The sequence below is a fragment of the Mangifera indica genome, chromosome 6 (assembly GCF_011075055.1).
Source record: "Mangifera indica cultivar Alphonso chromosome 6, CATAS_Mindica_2.1, whole genome shotgun sequence".
In the NCBI taxonomy this organism is placed as follows: Eukaryota; Viridiplantae; Streptophyta; class Magnoliopsida; order Sapindales; family Anacardiaceae; genus Mangifera; species Mangifera indica.
In genome coordinates, this window is record NC_058142.1 from 7,449,135 (window position 1) to 7,470,895 (window position 21,761).

At 33.0% G+C, this 21,761-nt stretch overlaps 3 protein-coding genes and 1 long non-coding RNA gene across 4 annotated transcripts; 3 read left to right on the forward strand and 1 right to left on the reverse strand.

The window, feature by feature from the left end:
• Positions 1 to 2,595: 2,595 nt before the first annotated feature.
• Positions 2,596 to 4,937, forward strand: LOC123219567 (clavaminate synthase-like protein At3g21360). Its single transcript, XM_044641574.1, has 3 exons — positions 2,596 to 3,085; positions 3,646 to 3,899; positions 4,327 to 4,937. The coding sequence occupies exons 1-3, from the start codon at positions 2,645 to 2,647 to the stop codon at positions 4,688 to 4,690; spliced, it is 1,059 nt and encodes a 352-aa protein (XP_044497509.1). The 5' UTR covers positions 2,596 to 2,644; the 3' UTR covers positions 4,691 to 4,937.
• Positions 4,938 to 6,417: 1,480 nt separating this feature from the next.
• On the forward strand, positions 6,418 to 8,997 carry LOC123219569 (clavaminate synthase-like protein At3g21360). The gene is made up of 3 exons (XM_044641575.1): positions 6,418 to 6,949; positions 7,726 to 7,979; positions 8,402 to 8,997. The coding sequence occupies exons 1-3, from the start codon at positions 6,566 to 6,568 to the stop codon at positions 8,763 to 8,765; spliced, it is 1,002 nt and encodes a 333-aa protein (XP_044497510.1). The 5' UTR covers positions 6,418 to 6,565; the 3' UTR covers positions 8,766 to 8,997.
• Positions 8,998 to 10,541: 1,544 nt separating this feature from the next.
• On the reverse strand, positions 10,542 to 16,913 carry LOC123219566 (lysM domain receptor-like kinase 3). The gene is made up of 11 exons (XM_044641573.1): positions 15,826 to 16,913; positions 14,854 to 14,931; positions 14,269 to 14,568; positions 13,460 to 13,605; positions 13,268 to 13,357; positions 13,048 to 13,153; positions 12,635 to 12,786; positions 12,442 to 12,539; positions 12,213 to 12,360; positions 11,317 to 11,424; positions 10,542 to 11,018 (listed from the first exon to the last, which is right to left on the reverse strand). The coding sequence occupies exons 1-11, from the start codon at positions 16,430 to 16,432 to the stop codon at positions 10,854 to 10,856; spliced, it is 1,998 nt and encodes a 665-aa protein (XP_044497508.1). The 5' UTR covers positions 16,433 to 16,913; the 3' UTR covers positions 10,542 to 10,853.
• LOC123219570 lies at positions 10,914 to 11,723 on the forward strand. The gene is made up of 2 exons (XR_006502890.1): positions 10,914 to 11,052; positions 11,267 to 11,723. It is a non-coding gene; the product is annotated as an uncharacterized LOC123219570 (long non-coding RNA).
• Positions 16,914 to 21,761: the final 4,848 nt, after the last annotated feature.

The following is a 21,761-nucleotide window of genomic DNA, read 5'->3' on the forward strand; positions in this document are numbered from 1 at the left end:
ATGTGCATGTGAATTTCTATACGCGAATTGGGGGTTCACATTATATCATTACGTAAAGTGGGGGCAAACGAAGATTTTACTGTGCTTATGGGGTTTTCAAAATTTAGACCATGCATATTGGGGTCTTAAAAATTTAGCACATGTACTGGGAGGTTTAGTGAATTTAATTACAAATAATGGGGGCTTATTGATACTTCATTATGCGTACGGGTTATTGACCATGGAATTGGATGTACAGTTGAGGGTAATTGAAATATTTTGTATTCTTATTTCCTAGTTTATTCCATTTTGTTTAATTTTAAGAGTAATGTCGTATATACACATATTTATGTATATAAATATATATATAATATATTATTATATAATTAAGTAATTTTATATTAATTTTGTAGAGCATAGTATTTGGAAAGGATTTCAAAAGGCCAAATAGAGTAAAAACATTAAAATAAGGGGGCCTAAACAATAATCCCAAAATCAAATAGCCAACGATCAATGGGTATGAAAGTTATGCATATTAAAACAAATTTAGAATCATGCCAACGTTTGACTACTTTTACCAATGTATGAACCCAACTTAATTTCTTCAATAAGTCCTCACAAAGATTACAGAACTCTTATTCATCCATACAGAGGTGCCGAAGAACACTCGCAAAGTTGATGAAGTTGTCATGAACACATATGAATGCTAATTCCTGATAAATCTTATGAATCCATGAAGGTTTATGTAGGGAGAATGAGAAATTCAAATTCTTCTCTCATTTTATGAGTATAGATATTTATAATTTGTACGATAAATATTTAACTTATACAAAACACTTAACCCATATCCCCTCACAAATATCACTTCAACACCTCAATTTTTGTGTTATTATATGTGACTCTTAAAAGTTTAAGACTTACTCTTAGGTCCAATAATAAATGTTAAATCCATCTAGCATGGTATTGACTTATATAACTCATTAATAGAGATCAAAATCACCTCAATCAAGAACAACCTACTATGATTCATTCTATCTGTAATATGTCAAAAACTTCTCAATTTTAGCAAATAACTCAAGTGATAAGTTAATAATTAACAAAAGATTTATTTTACCTTTCAATGGTATAGTTATTATATAATCAAATAATTTCATCAATTAATATCTCATCAATAATAAAATATAAAAATAACGTCTACTTTTGATGATACTTAATATTAGTATCTGATATATAAGGCAATGACCAAACTAATATTAGATTAAACACTTACTTGCTTTCAAAATGAAAATTATGAAACAAAAGAAAGACAAGTTTGAAAAGCATGGCTAGGACTAGAGCTAGACTCAAGCCGAGCCAGCTCGAGCTCGAGCTCCGCTCGGCTCAGTTCGAGCCCGAAACGAGCCGAGCTCTGCTCGGCTCGATCGAGCTCGAGCTAGCTCGAGTTAGCTCGGTAGATTTTTTTTAAAAATTTTTTATACAAAACGACGTCGTTTTGATCCATATATATTAAAAACGATATCGTTTTGATATGAAAAACGAGCCGAGTCAAGTTGAGCTCGAGTCGAGCTCGAACCAAACTCGAGCCACCCATTAATAAACCGAGTCGAGCCTGAGCTGACTGCTCAGTTCGAATCCAGCCCTAGCTAGGACAATCAAATGGGGATGACAAAGAGATTTCAAATTTTAGGGCACAAATAAGAAATTAGTGGAGATGAAAAGAGTTTATAAAATGAGTAAAAATACATGCATATGCGACACATCATTATTATACTCAAATTTATATTTGTTATTTGTGCAACTAATTTTATTTTAATATAATTGGAAATAAAGAAATTTTATTATAAAAATTATTAATACTAAAAAGTAACATATGTTTTATTTAATATAATATTTATTTAAATAATCCTAATAAAATTATCATTATAAATTTTTCACTGGAAAATTGCATATCATACAAAATATGTAAAATTTTGGATTTAATTATTAATCTAAAACGTCAAAAATTCAATATTGAAATATTATCGAAAAAGATTTAAATCGTTACTCTTACATTTATAATCATAGTTTTAAAAATTAGATCAGATTGATTGGTTCAATCGATTGAACCGTCAACCACTAACCAAATCAATTACGATTCACCTGAAAATCATTTTTAAAATTAATAGAATTAAACCATTCGAACCATCCAATTGGATTAGGTATAAAACATGGTTTGACTAAATCATTATAAAAAATTAATTTTTTTCAAAATTTCATCATGAAAACTTAAACTCAAGACTTTATTTATCATATTTAAATAAATATATTATCAAATTAAATTATTTTAATATTAATAAGTTAAATTATATAATAAATTTTAAATTATATAAAAAAAATTTAAATAATTAATTAATTTAACCATTAATCAACCAATTTGCTTATCGAGTAAATTAGATCATCCTCGACCAAATTAATATCCAATATTGATTATAAAAACATTATTTAGAATCTTTCTCGTTTCTTACTCAAACCCCCTTAAAAGGATACAAATATTTTCCGTCCCACCTACGGCAGAATATCTGTCACATGCTTGAATAGAGCCCATTTCACTCCCGTCCAAAAGGCCACCATCACCTGAGAACCTAGACGCCTTTGCGATCCGGTGGGACTCCTTTACATTATCCACATGACTCTCCACTTCCCCAACCATCCAACACAAGATTACACGAGTTTCAAATCATTGAATACAGAAATGAATGATCATCGTAGCTCCCATTTCTCAGAAATCCTAATTCCGCAACAAAAAAGCTACATCTCTATTTCTTTTCCTTCGGTTATCTCGCCAAACCCATCAACTATTCCCTTTTCTTTGTCTCTTTTGACTGAAACGATCAAAACCCAGAAAGACTTTCTTGATTCTCTGCTGCATAGAGCCGGAGCTGTGCTTTTTCGAGGATTTGATGTGAAGACGGCAAAGGAATTCAACGACGTCGTTGAGGCTTTTGGGTACGAGGAGCTGCCGTACGTGGGTGGTGCAGCTCCTCGGACCAACGTTGTTGGTCGGGTTTTTACCGCCAATGAGTCTCCGCCTGATCAGAAGATTCCTTTTCACCATGAAATGGCTCAGGTTATTAAAAATTTAAATTTTGAGGATTTTATTTGGCTTTTTTATTGATTGAATTGTTGAACTTGTCGAGGTTTTCGACATGGAAAAGTTTTAGAGTTATGTTTTCTATTCCAGGATTTTGATATTAGAAGAGATTAAATATTTAAACGTACCTTTGTGGTTAACTATTAATGTTTGGCTCAAATAGAAAAATGCAGCTTTTAGATATTTTTCCTTTGAAAAAAAACACTGTAAGATAAGCTAAAATGCTCGACTATATCCTAATCTAGCTGTATTAGGGTTAAGTACCTTGGCCATGTAATTAAATTTTCATAAAAAGGTTGTAAAGTGCTTTTATGGAACCATTTTTATTCATAAATGGTTTTCACAAAATCACTTTTAAATTCACCCTAGCTAGGTTGGTTAAAGCTTTTCAGGTTTGATTTGGTTCCATTTATTGAGTTATGCATGTGGGGTTAATAGTTTGATCCTCTAAAACACTTTATATAATTTAATAGTTTTGTAGCTCTGCATAAAAGTGTTCCAGTTTTTGTTTTGGACTCACTGGATTTATTTAACAGGTTCCTGAGTTTCCATCCAAGCTGTTCTTCTTCTGTGAAGTAGAGCCTGGAAGTGGAGGAGAAACTCCGATAGTCCTGAGCCACATTGTCTATGAAAGGATGAAACACAGGCACCCTGAATTTGTCGAAAAATTAGAGCAGCATGGATTGATTTATACAAGGGTGCTAGGGGAGGAGGATGATCCTTCATCACCTATCGGCCGTGGTTGGAAATCCACGTTCTTGACTGATGACAAGAACCTGGCTGAAGAAAGGTTTGTGATTTTGATCATCTGACTAAAACTTGAGGTGCTACTTTAATTAAATGATTTTGACACTGCATTTGTCTGATGATATAGGCCTATTGTCAGCTTACAGAGGATTTGGTGAAAATCTTTACTGTATTAGATGCTCATATATCCACTCAATCATGGTTATGTATCCTAAGGCATCAATCTCTATTAAAGCGGAAGCACAATAGATTTTTTTGAACAATGGTTAATTGGGCAATTTATGAAATGTTTGTGGGTTCAAACCTTGTTATGTAGTACTTAACCTTCTTCTACTATTCCTTAAGATTAGACTGTCCTGATTAGGTTCTTTCCTCTCATGTTATAATGGAATCATTCTGTAAATATGCAAATTAAAGTGCGTCTTTCCATAGAACTTGAGTTAAAGTGGCTCTTGATTATCTTTCAACAGGGCTGCTAAGCTGGGAATGAAATTGGAATGGACAGAGGATGGTGGAGTGAAAACAATCATGGGTCCGATTCCAGCTATTAAGTATGACGAATCAAGGCAACGCAAAATCTGGTTCAACAGCATGGTAGCTGCATACACAGGGTGGGAAGACAAGCGAAACGATCCAGTTAAGGCAGTGACTTTTGGAGATGGCAACCCATTGCCAGCTGATGTAATTTATGATTGTCTGAAAATCCTGGAAGAGGAATGTGTTGCCATTCCTTGGCAGAAAGGCGATGTTCTGCTGATAGATAACTGGGCTGTGCTTCATGCCAGAAAGTCATTCAATCCACCTCGCCGCATATTAGCTTCACTTTGCAAGTAGTGAAGGTGAAGTATTTTCTTGTGGATAATTTTCTATATGCGAAATATATATTAGATGGTCTAGATTAAAAGTTCTCTGCTTGTACACTATGCCTGTTATTGTAACCTTGTGTAGCCATTTTCAACCAAGTCGAAACTGGAAAAGTTAGAACCTGTAAGTGTTGACATAAAATTGGTGCTTAATGCCATCCAAATGTTGTTGAATCTGATCCATAATTCTTAAATATAATGCTGCTGGTTCATCATCATCTCTGAGAAGCTGCATGGCATATCTAAGTGGATTGATGTTTAGCACTTTTCTTCTTTACCATTATTGTAAACAAGTTCTCAAATTCTACTTACTGTTGTAGCTCTTCACAGGATTGATGGTTACATTATTAGACTAACAATGTTATTAAATCGATAATATTCATTAGATTGAAATCTTGAGCAGTGTCAAGTGTACTTCTCAGCTTTTGTTTGTCACCTCCTACATGTTAATAGTACACAAACAACGAATTTTGAAACCCTTTAACAAGTCTTAATAATGTAGTCCCATATCAAATAATTATTTTTTTTCTACGTTTTTGTGGATTCTGCCAACTCCTGGAATTTATTTAAGCTAAGCAATTCTGTCTTATTCAGCTCGCCTCTCATCTCATGGGCATACTATGATAACGAGGTTCAAAAATGTTATCGAAATGATTTGTTGGTTTAAAACAAGATGGATGATCAGTCTTAATTTTGGAGTGCTGGAATTAGGTACTGGCAATGCTTTTAGCCTAAACATATGATGAATCTTATTATCAAGGTCTACCGAGAAACAGTAAGAATTTATATTCTTTATTGAAGTGTTTATGATCCCGTATGTTTTGAGCGATGCATCAATCTAATTGCTTCTTCTTTTCTTGCAAAATATGAATGGGTGGGTATTGTTTACATCACGGGATAGCCAACACATATTTCATAGTCATTTGGACAGAACCATGAATGTTCTTTATCTATAAAAGGAGTCTCGGGTGTAAATATTCAACAAGTTTTTCTTTTTAATACTTCATAAATTATTTTTCGTTATGGTACTTTGAAAGTTGACTTTGTAATGCTCACCTTTTGTCACATATGATTTCATTTTTTTTTTTTATGACTTTTATTTTTTCCTGCCAATTTATTATTTTACCATTCAATTTATTGATATCTAAAAAATGATAGTTTGCATTGGGAATCCAATTCAAATAAAATGCTTATTATTTTAGGACATTTGATTAAGAGGGATCAAAAATTATAATAAATTATTTTTTATTATTTATATTATTTTGTTTAATTTATAAATAATAAAATATTTTAATAATTTTTTATTATTAATAAAAATATAATAGATAATATAAAAGTTGATTTGATTATCATTTTCATCTTATATATTAAAAGATTATCAAATAAATCTTAATTTTATTATAACTATATCTATATATTTATTTATTAATTTTTTAAAATAAAAATAATCTTATTTTTAATTAATATAACAAATAACATAAAAAAATATTTTAAAATAATTATATTTAATGATATTTTAAATAAAATAATATACTAATATTTTTTATTATTTTTAATCAAACACAATAATTATTTATATTAATTTAATTTTATCAAATTTTATAAAATATAATAATAATTTATATTTAATAATTTTAAAAATAATATATTTCCATAATAAAATATTGTCCAATCGGACGCCCCTTTTTATCTTTTCTTTTGCTCCCAGTAATCTTGCAACGGTAGATTATGACCTTCCTTGTTCACACTCCTGGTCATTATCCACAGTCGTTCATCAACCTCCACCCAAACTCAAGGAGTCCAAACTCCTACCAAAACAGGATGCCATAACACTTCCAAAAGCAAAATGAAAGATGATGATCATGCTCGTACCCTCCCTTTCACTGAACTGCAAATCCCGCATCAAAGAAACTACAACTCCGTTTCTTTCCCGTTAGTTCTCTCTCGAAATCCAACAACTCTTCCCTTTTCTGTATCTCTTTTCACTGAAACCATCACCACCCACAAATACATCCTTCATTCTCTACTGCTTGAATCAGGAGCCGTGCTATTTAGAGGGTTTGACATTAACACAGCCAAGGACTTCAACGACGTCGTTGAAGCCTTTGGCTACGACGTGTTGCCGTATGTGGGTGGTGCAGCTCCTCGAACCCAAATCTTTGGTCGGGTTTTTACGGCCAATGAGTCTCCGCCTCATCAGAAGATTCCGTTTCACCATGAAATGGCTCAGGTTTCTTAAAATTTGAATTTTGAGGATTTTTTTCTTTGGTTTTTTAACGAGGTTGAATTGTTGAACTTGTTATGGTTATTATCACGGAAGACTTTAGAGTTGTATTCACAAACTTGAGAATCTTGATGTTATTAGAAGTGATTAAGTAGTGAAAAGTGTTTTGTGGTTAGTTTTTAATGTTCAGCTTAAATAAAGAAAAGTAGGGATAGATTAGAGCCGACGCTTGTTTGAACTTGAGTTAGAGTTTCAGTTCAAACCAGTTTGGTTCAAGTTAGCGTATGTGAGTTAAATATTTTAGAGTTTGAGTTTAAATTTTAAGGGTGTTCGGTTTATTAAATGCATGAGTCTAACAAATTTTGATACGAATAAATTAAAACAGTATCATTTTAACTAATACACATCAAAATAATATTGTTTTATTCATTTTTTATCAACTACAATATCAAACCGAGTTCAAAGCTTTGCTCAAGCTTAAATTTGAGCCAAATTCCTTTCAAATAAACCAAATTTGAATATCTTTGAGACAAACTCAAACTCAAACTTGATTCAATTCAAATCAAAATAAGCTCGAGTTTGAGTTTGGTTCTACTCAAATCGAGCCAAACTCAAGCTTGAGTTCAATTTGGCTTAAATTAGCCTTACAGACAAACAGCTTCTTCATATATTTTTTCAATCTCAGGAATGCATTTAATAGTTTGATCCTTTAAATTCTTTATTTGTTACATAGTATTGAAGTTTTCCGTTCTCTGTTTCGGACTCACTGGACTTTTCAACAGCTTCCTGAGTTCCCATCCAAGTTGTTTTTCTTCTGTGAAGTAGAGCCTGGAAGTGGCGGAGAAACTCCTCTAGTACTGAGCCATATTGTCTATGAAAGGATGAAACAAAGGTACCCTGAGTTTGTAGAAAATCTAGAGCAGCACGGGTTGATTTACACAAGGGTTCTAGGAGAGGAGGATGATCCTTCATCGCCAATCGGCCGCAGTTGGAAATCCACATTCTCCACTGATGACAAGAACCTGGCTGAAGAAAGGTTTGTGCTTTGATCATCTAAATTAAACTTGATGTGCATCCTGGTTTATCAGGACTCCTACAAACATGAACAAATTGGGAATAATTCACTTTAATCAACTGATTGTGAGGGTGCATTAGTCTGGTGATTAGGCCTATTGTTCACTCCCACTGTTCAATCATGGTTGTGTGCATGTCAAGTTTGTTCTAAGGCAGTACCCCGTATTGGGTTGGATGCACAAGAAGTTTAGAACAATCGTTAATGGAGAAATTTTATCAGCTGAAACTATGTTATATGCAGTATTTAACCATCTTCTGCTATATCCTAGCCAATATCTTGTTTAGATTAGATTCTCTTCTCTCATGTTGCTTCACAAATATGCAAATAAAAGTGCATCTTACTATGGAACTTGAGTTAAAATGGCTCTGATTATTTTTCAACAGGGCTGCTAAGTTGGGAACGAAATTGGAGTGGTTGGAGAATGGTGGAGTGAAAACAATCATGGGTCCAATTCCAGCTATAAAGTATGACAAATTAAGGGACCGCAAAATCTGGTTCAACGGCATGGTACCTGCTTATACTGGGTGGAAAGACAAGCAAATCGATCCTGATAAGGCAGTCACTTTCGGGGATGGAAAACCATTGCCGGCTGATATAATCTATGATTGTCAAAGAATCCTGGAAGAGGAATGTGTTGCCATTCCTTGGCAGAAAGGTGATATTCTGCTGATAGATAACTTAGCTGTGCTTCATGCCAGAAGATCATCAAGTCCTCCACGCCGCATTTTAGCTTCACTTTGCAAGTAGTGAAGGTGAAGTAATGTCTTGTGTATGATTTAGATGCTCTGGAATAAGGAATGCCGAGTTCTCTGCTTGTACACCATGCCTGTTATTGTGCCCTTGTGTAGCCATTTTAGGCGGAATTGACACTGAAAAAGTTGGAATCTGGAAATGCTGACATAAACTTGGAGCCAAATGCCGTCACAGTGCTGTTGAATCTGATCCATAAATCTCAAATATAAACCTTCTGCTTTGCTAATCTTCTGCCTCAGCATAATTATAAACAAGTTCTCGAATTCTACTTATCATTGTTGCTCTTAGTGGGATTGATAATGGTATTAAATCAGTAAGTATCATTACACTGAAATACCAAGTGTATCAATCTAAACACGATCTGGTTTAATTTCAAACCCTGATTTAAACAAAATTTCATATGAAAAAACTCAACTAGATCGCATTTTTTCTATGTTGTGTCGTATTGGACCATTTGAAAATTGTCATCTTTAATTGAAACATAATAACATTAAACAATTAAGGATTGCATGAACTTGCAACAAACTGGCAAAGCAATGAGTACCTTCACTGATCCATAGCAGCCACACTAAAGCCCTTCTCTACGAAGACCTTCAAAGAATTTCCTCAAACCTTTATAAAAGGTTTTACTGGGACCAAGCTTCATCAGTATCCGAATCATTTCCTGATGAACTCCTATAATCTATAATCTTCAACAATTAATATCATTTGTACCCCTTGATGAAGATGAATCACTGCTCCAACTACTAGAGCTGTCACAACTGCTACTTGCATTGTTGTTATGTTATGACTATTATCCTTCTAATCTCCATTGGAGGGAAACTGCTCCATTGCTTTCTGACTGTTCTCTATAAGTGAAAAAATGGATCACCCACGCACCTCTCTCTGCCCTTGCGAAGCTCCAATGAAATCGGAACTCTGCTCCACCGTTGTAATTCATGGCCACGACAAAAACAACTCAACAAACTATCTTCAAAACAACACTTTTTATGGGAGACGATGAATCCCTCCCTCTTCTCAAAATCCTCCCTAAAGACTTCAGTGCCACTCCACTCTAACGGCAAAGACAACAGGATGGAGATTGCAGTACAATCATTGTCAAGATCAAGAGCATGACCGAAACCATAACTACTTGCACTAATAAATAAACCATTTTAGAATTTTAAAAAATCAAATGGCACTGACTATACACTTGAGAAGTGAGAGATACAATAATTTGATAATGGGGAGAGCGACAGCAAGCATGCAAAGGTTTGGAAGTAGTTCTTTGTTTAATGGAGACGAAGCTAAGCATCGAAATAAGGTTTCGTTGAGTTCAATTGCAGAGTAATACGGGAGAAGATTTAAAAAGTTAAGGTTAAATAAAGAAATTACTTTATGCAAAGTGATTTTACCGGATGAACAAGAAAATAGACTGTTTCAAACTTACGTATGACGAATGTTATATCCTCAAAGTTGGGTAAGAAATGGTGATTTGACCAATATTCTATTTCAATCCACCAAACAAATACACTGCATTATGTTGGATCAACAGAACCTGCTACAGAACTTGTCACTTCAAATGTCAAATCTTCAAGCTTCCCAAGGCAGCAAGGCAACAAGCTGGCAACATGATTGACAGATTAAAATGTACAGAGGAAGCCCTCCAATAATTCATCGACCTCAACGTCCTTTCAATAAAGCAAGATTTAAAGCTTAAAGTGCTGAGTCATGGTATAGTAGATAAACATTCTTTTTCTACCCTCTTGAAACCATGAAGAGCACACAGCCTAATGAAATTCTTAAATTTGTACATAAACTATGAAAAATCATCAAAACTTTAATTGTTTTACATTTTAGGAGAAACTTTGAATTACGCCAAAATTTTCCCACACAACTGAAACTGCAAAGAGATGCATCAAACAAACAACAAGAAAAAGAATTTGTAAGAATCTATATACTAGACTAGATGGTAGCTTTAAATAAGTGCCACTATACACATAGCTTAAAGATGAAAAAGGAGCAAGTGGGGTAAAGAAAGAAAGAAAGAAAGAAAAAATGAGGATGCTAAAGTTGGGGAGAGGAAAGACATTGCCTCCATTTCTATCTTCCTTGGACAAGGCCACTAAAAACTTGGCTGTTCCCAGCAAGAGTTGCTTCCCACTCCACAGAGGACAAGAGGATCTGTGACAGAGAAATTACGACTTGCTTCATGTCCGGACGAAGGATAGGATCCTCATCGATGCATTGCTTCGCAAGCATGGCCAACTAGACAAGGAAAGTTTTGAGAAGAAATAACTAGGTGAGTCACTAGACCTAACTTATACATGAAATTTAGCATTAGAAGTGATTCTACATTTCTCAAGTACTCGATAGATCATAAAAACTTATCATATTCAAGTGTTAAAATCATCATGCTTCTATTTCTGTCATCATTTAAAGTACAAGGGCATTCTTTTTTGTGTGGTTTAAGGTTTAAATCTAACTTGCATGCCAGCTTTAATGGTTTTCTACAGACATATTATTTGGTGAGGACTATGAGAGATCGAAAGGTGATTGAATTTACCTTGAATACACAATCATGAGGATACAAATCCATCAAATTCAGGTCGACATAATCTTTCAAGCTTGACATGCTCATTGAGTCAGGTGAGTTCCTAAGCACTGATAACATCTGCAATTTAACAACCGTCAATGGAATTCAGTGAGACAAATAGCATCAATATTGCAGTGTGCTCAGGTAATGACTTGCCATAGAAAAACATAATGAATGAAACACATCCACATAAGACAGTAGTTAACATATCTGATACAATGTATATTTGTCCATAATAATTTGGTTCCATGTTTTTTGAGAATACAACACAAGCTCCCAGTTGGGAAGTGGTTAGACATCATTAAGTGAAGTTAATTGCTTATATTTCAAAGATATAGCAGAAAGTATTGTAGTTTTAAGTAAGTTCCGAATTGTCAGTCACCTGTTGAAATATTGTCATAGTTGCTATCAAGGTAGGGTCTTTTTTATTGACAAGTAATAATACATATACAAATATATCGTGCAAACTTACTTGTACAAATTGAGATGGTAACATCTGATTGGGTGATTTTAAAGTGAGAAAAAAAATAAACAATCACATCCTTCAATCACAAGCTGCCTCCTTAATTTGTACAATTTGTTTATACACATAGTTTTATTATTTACTAACTATCTATAGTGTTTATCTTTTGACATGCTTTCCTTTTTTGAAATTTATTCTTTCATGAAAAACAAAATATGCTTGTATTAAAAGAATTTACATAAAGGAAAAGTGAAAAAGATGTCCATACAGACAATTTTAGCTCTATGTGCAAGGCCAAACTATACAACTTTGTCAAATTGGTCTCCAAGACACCTTTTTCATAAATGATATGTTTATCCACATTTTGGACTAAGTTTTTAGAATATGCAATATCTGAACTTACAACTGATGCTAATGAGCGTCTCTCATGATTTTTGGTCACCGTGCCTTCAGTTCGTATAACGGCCTCCTTCCCCGATATTATCTCAAAAAGAACAACACCAAATGCATATACGTCACTTTTGGCAGTGGCTAGACCATCGCTCAAGTATCTGAAAATACAATAGCAGAACAGTTTAGAAGCTGAAGAACTTGTCAACTCGTGGTAGACAATCAAAAGTACCATGCCTTACTCTGGTGCCAAATAGCCAAATGTACCGACAACTTTGGTTGTGGTGGCTTCTCCATCACTTGTTCTTCCAACAAGTTTTGCCAACCCAAAATCTGAAATCTATGGCAAGGAAATCAAATAACATCAGTGAGATTCAAATATATATACTAGGACTCAAAAAATGAAAAAATCAGTAATACATAATGAGCTAGAACCTTTGCTCTGAAGGCTTCATCAAGTAAGATGTTGCTTGTCTTAATATCTCGATGGACATAATGGGTTTTAGTGTGATCATGGATGTATTCAAGACCTCTAGCAGCATCAAGTGCAATCTGTAATCTCATGGTCCAAGATAATGATGGATGACCTTCAAGTACATGAAACATTTGCACTAGTAAGTATGATGAAACCTGTTATTGCCAGAAACAGTACAAGAGGTGGCCAACCTTAAAAAGGTGGGTTTAATATCCTTCTAGAATACACACACAAACACTGGAAAAAAGATTAGGGTACTTATTTTCTCTCATATTGTGCCTTATATCGATAAAGGGCTAACTCAAATTATATCATGCAAAATCTGACACCAAATCAACCGGATCTAATGCAGGAATATCAGCAGGTAACTTACCTTTGTTCTGAGGGTCATGTAAATGGCTTTTGAGTGAACCCTTTTGGGCATATTCATAAATAAGAAAGAGCTCATCGTCTGTGGCTGCATAGCCAATTAATTCTACCTTGACAAAGTTTAATCATGATAGGGGTCAATGCTTTGAACTTCTGAGAATAACAAACTTTACATTTCATACAAATTGGTTATCATTGAAAGTTGAAAACACAGGGAGCTTTACCAGATTAGTGTGATGAACTTTGCACAAGATTTTCATCTCTGCCATGAATTCTTTAGTTTTTGTAGCAGTCATCCTTTTGATAGCAACTTCCTGAAAGTATCCAAATTTCCACATTACTAATTGTGCAGTGACAAAAATTTGCTTTTCCTAAAAAGAACTGTAATATGAAAGAGAGTGTCAAACACTAAGAACCTGGTTACGAAGGTTGCCATAATACACAGAACCATATGTTCCATGTCCAAGAAGATTTGAATCAGAGAACCCATCAGTTGAGAAAAGAATGTCTTCATATGTGAAAACTACTGGCTTCTCCATGTCAAATACATCAGTCCCAAAAGCTACAAGAAGTGATATAAGAAAACAAAGAAAATGATGCCAAGCTCAAAACTGAAAAGTTATCATCACATTGATTCAAGAAGGAAAAGAGAACCAGTTTTAAGTCCCTGATATTACTGATGTTGCAGAACTTTGTAAATTTATTGCACGAAATTAAATCATCAGATTAAAATAATTAAGCAAAAGAATTTTCCATATGATGTTTGATGGGCACCTAAATCACATACAATAGGGCTGGATTCAAGCCGAGCCGACTCGGCTTGGTTTACATATAGCTGAGCTCGAACTCGTGAAAGTCAAGCTCGAATTCGGCTCAACTCGTTTTTTATTATTAAAACGACGTCGTTTTAATACATATTGGTCAAAATGACGTCGTTTTGTATCAAAATTTTTAATTGAAAAATTTTGCGAGTAGCTCGGGCTCGAGTTTGAGCTCGACCGAGCTCGGCTAGGGCTGACTCGTTTCAGACTCATTCGAACCGAACTCGAGCGGGCTCGGTTCGAGTCTAGCCCTAATATACATCAAACAATCATTTGTATGTTCTGATTTAAAGAACTTAACAGAAAGACCTAAATGAAAAGAAATCTTGAGAAGTCAAAAATAAATGGATATATGTGGAGCAAAATCTGACATAAGAGTAATTGACATTTTGAACTGTGCATACCTTTGGGGATGATAACTGGAAGGTGGCTAGCTTCGGCAGTAGTCTGCTTATTGTCCCCAGACTTGCTGCCATCGTACCTTCCTGAAACACAACAGAAACTACGCTTCTGAAGAATATGAAACTTATGGGAATTCTTGCCACTGGGATCCTTAGTAGAATTTCCACAGGCTTCAGTGAAGCAGTTTGATGACCTTAAGCAGATACAAACAACTATGCTCAATATAATTAGAGCGAGTCCAGACACTAAACCCCCAATAATCCATACATACGGCACATGATCCTTATGATCAACTTCACTTGCTGCAAATAAAAAACCAATGAGTCCATATATGTCTTAAAAAACTCTAAGATAAGTCATACATACTTCATCATAGTGATCTATGTAACATTTTAGCTTAAAACATTCCAAATACATTTAACCACATAGGTAACGTTTCTACTAAACATGTTAGCCCTCATACTCACTTCATCTGTAATAAAACAAAACAATAACTTCTCATTTTGGGTATAGGCAGTATTACATAAAAAATTATTCATCTCTTGCAAAATTGCCCCCTTTCTTCAATTAATATTCCCAATCCATACCTTCAAAATTGTCACCAGATGGCGCAGGAACTGGAGCAGGAGGACTATCATTCTCCACAGGATATGGTTCGCCGGGAACTACAAAACAAAATAAATTGAAATATAAGACACTTCTACGAACAGTGACACATCCCACATTATGCAGCCTGGATATGCTTAATTTAATTTGCAGAGCCCCAATAAGAAGATTGCAAAAAATATACATTATAAACTCGAACCTAGTTTTCAAGCTCTGTTTTTCCCTTCCAGCTTTTCCTTCCACTAGCAAGACAGAAAAATCTCTACTGACTATAGATTCTACCTCAGAGGATTTTCTTGACTTTTCTGATGACATTTTTCAGGACAAAACCAAGATGTGCAAGCTTATTGATGTTTCTCATATTTTGTTTCCTTAGCATACTTGAAGAGTAAAATGTTTCCTTAGCACACTTCTGTTCACAAAGAATGTTTATAGAACTAGTAAACCAAAGTTGATTCAAAAGTGTCTTTTCTGTAGTTTCGCACTTCAGACTTATTAAGGTACAGGTCCAATTTGGTTGCATAATCTCAGTCTCAAAACTTTCTTATAAGCATTCTAATTGTTTTCATTTCTAAATGATTTCCAACTGAATGAAAAATCCAATCACTCACAAAGAGAACCCTGGAGCCATGACCAAGCTCCCAAACAAAACTGAATAGCAGTAAGCTATAAACAAGCTGTATCTTCTAAAATCAGCAATCCAGAAAATCATAAAGTGAGAACATAGACCACTTACTTTGCTTGATTTAGAAAGTATATTATAGTTTAAATCATATAATTTACCAAATTATGCAAATATCATCCTAAATTTTCCAACAGCCACCCTCACTAACCTGAACCTCCATATTCTAATCCAAAATTTAAACTTCTCCTACCACACAAAATCTTAAATCTATATCTCAAAATAAAAAAGAGGGAAATTTTAGCAAAAAGGTTAAGATCAAAGTACTGACCTGTGTTCAATGGAAGGTAGTACACATTACCAACAGTCACATTATTAGGATTATCAATCCCATTCACTTGCTCAATACTATCCATACTAATTCCAAACCTGCTAGACAGAGACTGCAAAGTATCCCCCTCTTTCAACACATAACTCATCAAGTAATTCCACAACCCACTTGAACACCCACAAAATAGCCTCAATGACACCACTGCCCCGACTCTAGCCATCCTAGAAGTACTGTTCAAGAAACCAAGCCCATCATATGCATTCACAACCACATCATACACATACCCTCCATTGGTTTTCACTGTATATGTTGTGTTGGTTACATAATTCTTTGTCGTTGACAAACAAGAACAATTCTTCTTCACAAAAATGTAACCATTACCATTTCCCTCCACAGTCACATCTCCTGGTAACACATCAAACATGCTTTGGATCACCGTCAGAGTCTGGTTTGGCTTCATCTCGTACGCCAAAAAAGATGTGCATAACCTAGTAGCGTCCGTGCAATTCATGGGTTGAGGGTTGTAGGAACACAAACAACACTTAATTTGTAAAGCAAGAACCAGAACAGACAAAGAAACCAAGAAATGAAAACGTTCAAGAATCATTTTTTAACTTTCAGCTATAACAAAAATTCAATCCTTAGATTATACAAACTCAAAAGAAGAAAATTTGTAAAAACTCAGAGCAGGAAAACAAAAACTTTTACTAAGCAAGTAAAGAAAAAAAACTTCCTTAGATAAGTGGGAGAAAAAAAATGGTTTAACTAAAAGGGTAGTAACAAAATCAAGAATTTGACAAAAACATGAGAGAATGGAAGTGGGAAAGTGGAGAAATAGTAAGTCTATGGAGTGAATATGAAGATTAAATATATTAAGGGGGTTTAAAGAACAGAAGAAGAAAGGAATGAAGAAGGGAGTCGTCTGAGAAAAGCAAAAACATGTTACGTTTTCAGTTAATAGATGATATTTTTGTATTGTATTGTTTTGGCTTGGCTTGCGTTGTGCTGTTTTGTTACTCAATCTGGTAAGTGGTGGTGAGCCAGCCTGAGATGAGATGACACTGTAAAAGGAGAAAAAGAGAGAGAGAGAGAGAGAACCACCAATCTGCATATATTGAGATTCCAATTTTTTAACAATAATATTATATACATAAGTTTTATATATAATTTTATATATAAATAATATATTATTATTTATATACAAAATTATATAGGAAAACTGTACACTTAATTTTTCCACTAAAATTTTACTTTTTTCTAAAAATTTTTAGTCCATCATTTCGATTAATAGTTATGAAATTTTAAATTATAATTTTATAAACAATTGGTATCTATCAAAATAATTTTTGAGACGTTTCTCCCGGTTTCTTTTAATAGTCAATCCGAAAATAAATTTAAAATATAAACTAATTTGTTTATTTATTTATTTTCCAAAAATGAAAACAAAAGAGCAAAAATAAGAAGGGTAAAATTGGAAATTGATATCACGAGATGAGTAAAGAAGGGTAGGTTTGGGGAAAGGATGAGCTAAGCACAAGTTGCAAAGAGCTGGACGGACAGTGACACTTGTGTGGCTCCCCACAGTGATCTCTTCAAAATCTTCCTTCATCGCCAATCAATCGGCGACTGTTTTGAATTCTCCGTCAAATGGTAAATCCTCGTCGACTTTGACCCCTTGTTACCGACATGACGAGGTAGTAATCTCCTACTTTAGCATCTCCGACATAGCAAACCATGAGTTGAACTGACTCCGTTGATTAGTGATCATCAAATCATGTAGGTAGTTATCCCCTGCATTGCATCTCTTAGTTACGGTCCCATTAATAATCTAAAACCTAGCTTTGGACAGTAACAATTTATTGTATGAATAAATGAGTTTTTACTTTGATAAGTTAAATCTGATGATTGAAATAATTTGTTAATTATAAAATCAATATACTTGAAAACAAATTTTAAATGTATTGTGTATTAATAATAAGATTAGCATCAACGGGAAGTATAAAATGAAATAATACAAAAAAATTAAGAAATAATTTATTTTAAGCGTAGTTCGTCAAGATAAAATAAGAGTTTACATTACAGTAGTAATATTATCTAGGTAATATAAATAGAAATGAAGTATTACGATGTTAGAATGTTAGTTGTCTTTCTCTTAACATTTATATTGTTTTGAACTTATTTTGGTGAAAACTCGAGTCATATGTAGAATTGTTTGAGTGCGAAGTAATGTGACTTGATGGGCAGCACTGAAATCCCGATATGGTGAGAGAGTGATTGTACATTGATCGTAGTTGTTGAAGTTGTGGAAAGTGATTACAAGATAATAAAAAACTATTAATTGACATTAAAGAAATTACAAGAGTCAGGATAGGTAACATCTTATGTTTGCTTAATATTACTTCTAAAGGAAGTCATGTATTATTCGTGTCTTGTTTGAACATGTGAGTTGGTATGAAATCTATAAGCTAATAATCATTAACTGTCTCTTGGAATATTATATCTATCAGTTTGACTAAAAAGGAGTTTTGACTGCAAAATATCCCTAATTTTTGAAGTACAAGCGAGGTTATAGAAACGCTTCAGTTGTCTACACAAATAACAACATGTGGATGGGTAGGATGTTTATGTCATTAACACAACGACTTGTTTTAGGAATTTAATGCACCACATGTGTGTGTTGTATCTATCAAGCTGATTCAAATGTTCATGATGTCTACTAAATTTTGTTTCGTGCTTATAGGTAGATTGACAATGTGTTGTTATATTATTTTTGGATGGCTTAGATTACTTTCAGCCAATAGTGTCAGATTGTTCTTCACCAATGTAGCTGAGTTGCCATTTGAGGTGAGGAGTTATGATTAGAACTACATTCATTAATGAGATTTGTCATAATTATTGATCTAGTTCTTCTTCCATGAGATGTAATTGTAAAAGGTTGACTATAGCAAAAAAAAAATTATTATTTTAAAACTAGAATATGAAAAGCTTTTTGAAGTGTCTTCCTTCAAACTTTTAATTATTGGTTATAAGATTAACACTAATGAGAAGTACATTAAATTGTTATGAAATTCAATATAAAAAAATCAAGAGATAATCATTTTTTAACATAGTTCGAATGAAAAAAATAAAAATCTACGTTCATAATAGTAATATTATTATGCTAATATAAGAGAGGAGTGATATGACAATGATATAACACTAGTAAGATGCTAGCGATGTCTGCCCTTAACCTTTTCGATGCCTTAAATTTATATTAGTGACAACTAGGGTAATATGTATACTATTTGAGTAAAGTGTGATGTTATGTGATTTAATGAAGTTGTTAAATTTTGATACGATAAAAAAGTAATTACATTTTGATTGTTATTATTAAAGTTGTGAAAAGTGGTTTTAAGACAATAAAAAACTGTTATTTAATTATGAGAAAATTATGAAAATCACGACCAATTTTTAAACTTTCTTATTATTATTTCTAGATAAAATCGTACATTGCTTATATTTTAATTTGATTTACAAGTTAGTATAATATCTATCATTAATCTTTAAATACTCTTTAGATGTCATATATGTGAGTCTGATTAAGGAATTTTGATTGTATAACGATGTGTTCAACCATAATTATTCAACTTATAAATGTGTGTGTGTGTATATATATATATATATATATATATATATATATATATATATGGGTTTAACGAGGGAGAATTCATTTCAGTAATAAAATTTGTGAAATTTTTGTAAATTAAGTTATGAGGGTAGGTAAGAGAGAGAAAATGGTACAAGACACAGGGAAGTGAAGCCCGAGAAATGGCGATTAATTGAAAAGCAGTGTTGGTAGGGCCACAGGTGAAGAGGAAACAACTGGAAAAAAAATATTATTAAATTACTTCAATAAATTTCTTTTTTTTTTATAATTTTATTTTAATATTCTGAAATTCCAGATTAAGGATTTTAAATTTAGGTAGTTGGATATTAATTTCCAAATAATCCTTAGAAATTGTTCCAACAATTACACATGTTCATGCGTCATTTGGTAAATGGAGGCCATTTTCCACATCATATGCCAACTGGAAGATTAATAATGTGGCATAGGATATATAAATCCACGTAGACCAGATTTTGTTTGGATCTTGTTTTTTGTGACAGAGACAGATAAAGACTCTGGCCCGACCCAACATTGCTTTCTTCTGGTTAAGTCATAGATGGGCCAAGAATGAGCCTTACTTTTTTACAGAATCTCTGCCCAAGAAATTGGGTTTTTAGTTCATAATTTGACCTAAGAAAAGAACCCAAGTCTGGGTTGTCACTATTTGCTATTTATGACACCTTCACTTTGTAAAGTTTGTCATCTTCACAAAATTTTATAGGAACTTAAGTTGGCTGTAAGAGTACGGTTTGCAAAATTTAATTTTACCATTAATCAATTTCGATTTTTTTTTTAACTCTAATAATAATATTTTTTTCATCCACAAAGCCGTAAAAGGGTGTGTCATATTGTTATTATATGTCGATAATATAATCATTGTTGGAGATCATGCGTAAGGTATTACAAAATTAAAAATGTTCTAAAATAAAGAATCTCGGCTATGTGAGTTATTTCGTCGGATTAGAAGTCTCTTTTGATCATGTTAGTCGCTTGAGTTATTCCTTTGATTAGAAAAATGTTACTTTTTTGAAAGGCCAAAGGACTATTTCCCACCCAAAGTATATTGTTTTCTCAAATAACAGAACTTTAACCTCTTAAAATTTTATCTTTTTTCCCCTCTAAATTTTATCTCATTTTTTAAAACTTCGGTTGAGAGAAAACTTTTAGTTTTTAAAATTTAGAGGAAGAAAAAAATATTATATTTTAGTTTATTTTTAATATTATAGATAAAATAACGATTTTACCCTTATTATCGTTAATTTTAACTCATTATGGGTGGGTATTTGAGATTTTTAAAGTTAAAGGGGAAAAACTTGAGAAAACAGCATACTTTGGGGAGGACTATGTCTTTTGGCCTTTTGAAAATGATATCAAACATTTTCATATCAACCATATCTAATTGCATACATCGAGAATTATCAAGAAAGTTATAAATAAATAAATAAAATTATCTTATTTGCAAACAAAAACAGAAACAAATAAGAAATCAAAATGGAATTATTCTTTGTATTTGGAATGTATAGTGACAAGTCACTAATGAACAACTATTTTTTGTCCGGCTTATAATGGGTTCACACTCATGCTAGAGATACTCATTTGAAGCACCACATGGGCTTTTAAAGCTTATCAAATAAAGATAGAGATTAGAAAATAAATTAATTTTATCTATAATAATTAAGAAAAGCACTTCTAATTATTTGTGGGGGAAAAAGTTAGCATAATTCCCTTCTACATATGCCACAACTTTTAGACTCATGAGATGTGTATACGATCCTATTCATCGGAATTCATGCATGTAATAATCGGGTTTTTTTTTAATTACACAAATTAAGATAAATTTTGAATCTAATGATTAATCTTAAATATATCATCAAAAAAGTTTAAATTTATATTATTTTATATATAACAATTTTTTTTTATCATTTAAACTATTATCGAAGAGTAAACAGGGTCTTCTTTAATTTTTCCTAGCCAAAGTTTTCTTTCTTTAATGATTTAGAAATTGCTCCTCAAATATTACAACCTTTTTAAAAATACTGACTTTGACCATATTAATGATGAGGGGCGCTGAAAAATAGTTCATCATTGACAATTTTGTTTTCAATTTCAAGATTTGCTAGGGGGATTAACTCAAAATTTCCCAAGTGCAAACCAATAAGATTACACCAAGTGGTTTGCATAAAAATCAAAATGGCTATCTACTTTGCTTCTTGTGAGGGACAAAGAGTCTTCCTTTGCTTTTATTGTAATCTTGACTTAATCAAGAAATCATAATTAACCCATTAAGAGA

What these genes read in the sequence shown, in the direction of transcription:
- LOC123219567 (XM_044641574.1), top strand. Translation starts at nt 2,645, where the DNA reads ATGACTCTCCACTTCCCCAACCATCCAACACAAGATTACACGAGTTTC. An exon ending in TTCACCATGAAATGGCTCAG is followed by an intron (nt 3,086 to 3,645) that starts GTTATTAAAAAT and finishes TTTATTTAACAG; the next exon opens with GTTCCTGAGTTTCCATCCAA. An exon ending in AAGAACCTGGCTGAAGAAAG is followed by an intron (nt 3,900 to 4,326) that starts GTTTGTGATTTT and finishes ATCTTTCAACAG; the next exon opens with GGCTGCTAAGCTGGGAATGA.
- LOC123219569 (XM_044641575.1), top strand. Translation starts at nt 6,566, where the DNA reads ATGAAAGATGATGATCATGCTCGTACCCTCCCTTTCACTGAACTGCAA. An exon ending in TTCACCATGAAATGGCTCAG is followed by an intron (nt 6,950 to 7,725) that starts GTTTCTTAAAAT and finishes ACTTTTCAACAG; the next exon opens with CTTCCTGAGTTCCCATCCAA. An exon ending in AAGAACCTGGCTGAAGAAAG is followed by an intron (nt 7,980 to 8,401) that starts GTTTGTGCTTTG and finishes ATTTTTCAACAG; the next exon opens with GGCTGCTAAGTTGGGAACGA.
- LOC123219566 (XM_044641573.1), bottom strand. Translation starts at nt 16,432, where the DNA reads ATGATTCTTGAACGTTTTCATTTCTTGGTTTCTTTGTCTGTTCTGGTT. An exon ending in ACATGACCCTCAGAACAAAG is followed by an intron (nt 12,787 to 13,047) that starts GTAAGTTACCTG and finishes ATGTACTTGAAG; the next exon opens with GTCATCCATCATTATCTTGG. An exon ending in ATGAAGCCTTCAGAGCAAAG is followed by an intron (nt 12,540 to 12,634) that starts GTTCTAGCTCAT and finishes TCCTTGCCATAG; the next exon opens with ATTTCAGATTTTGGGTTGGC.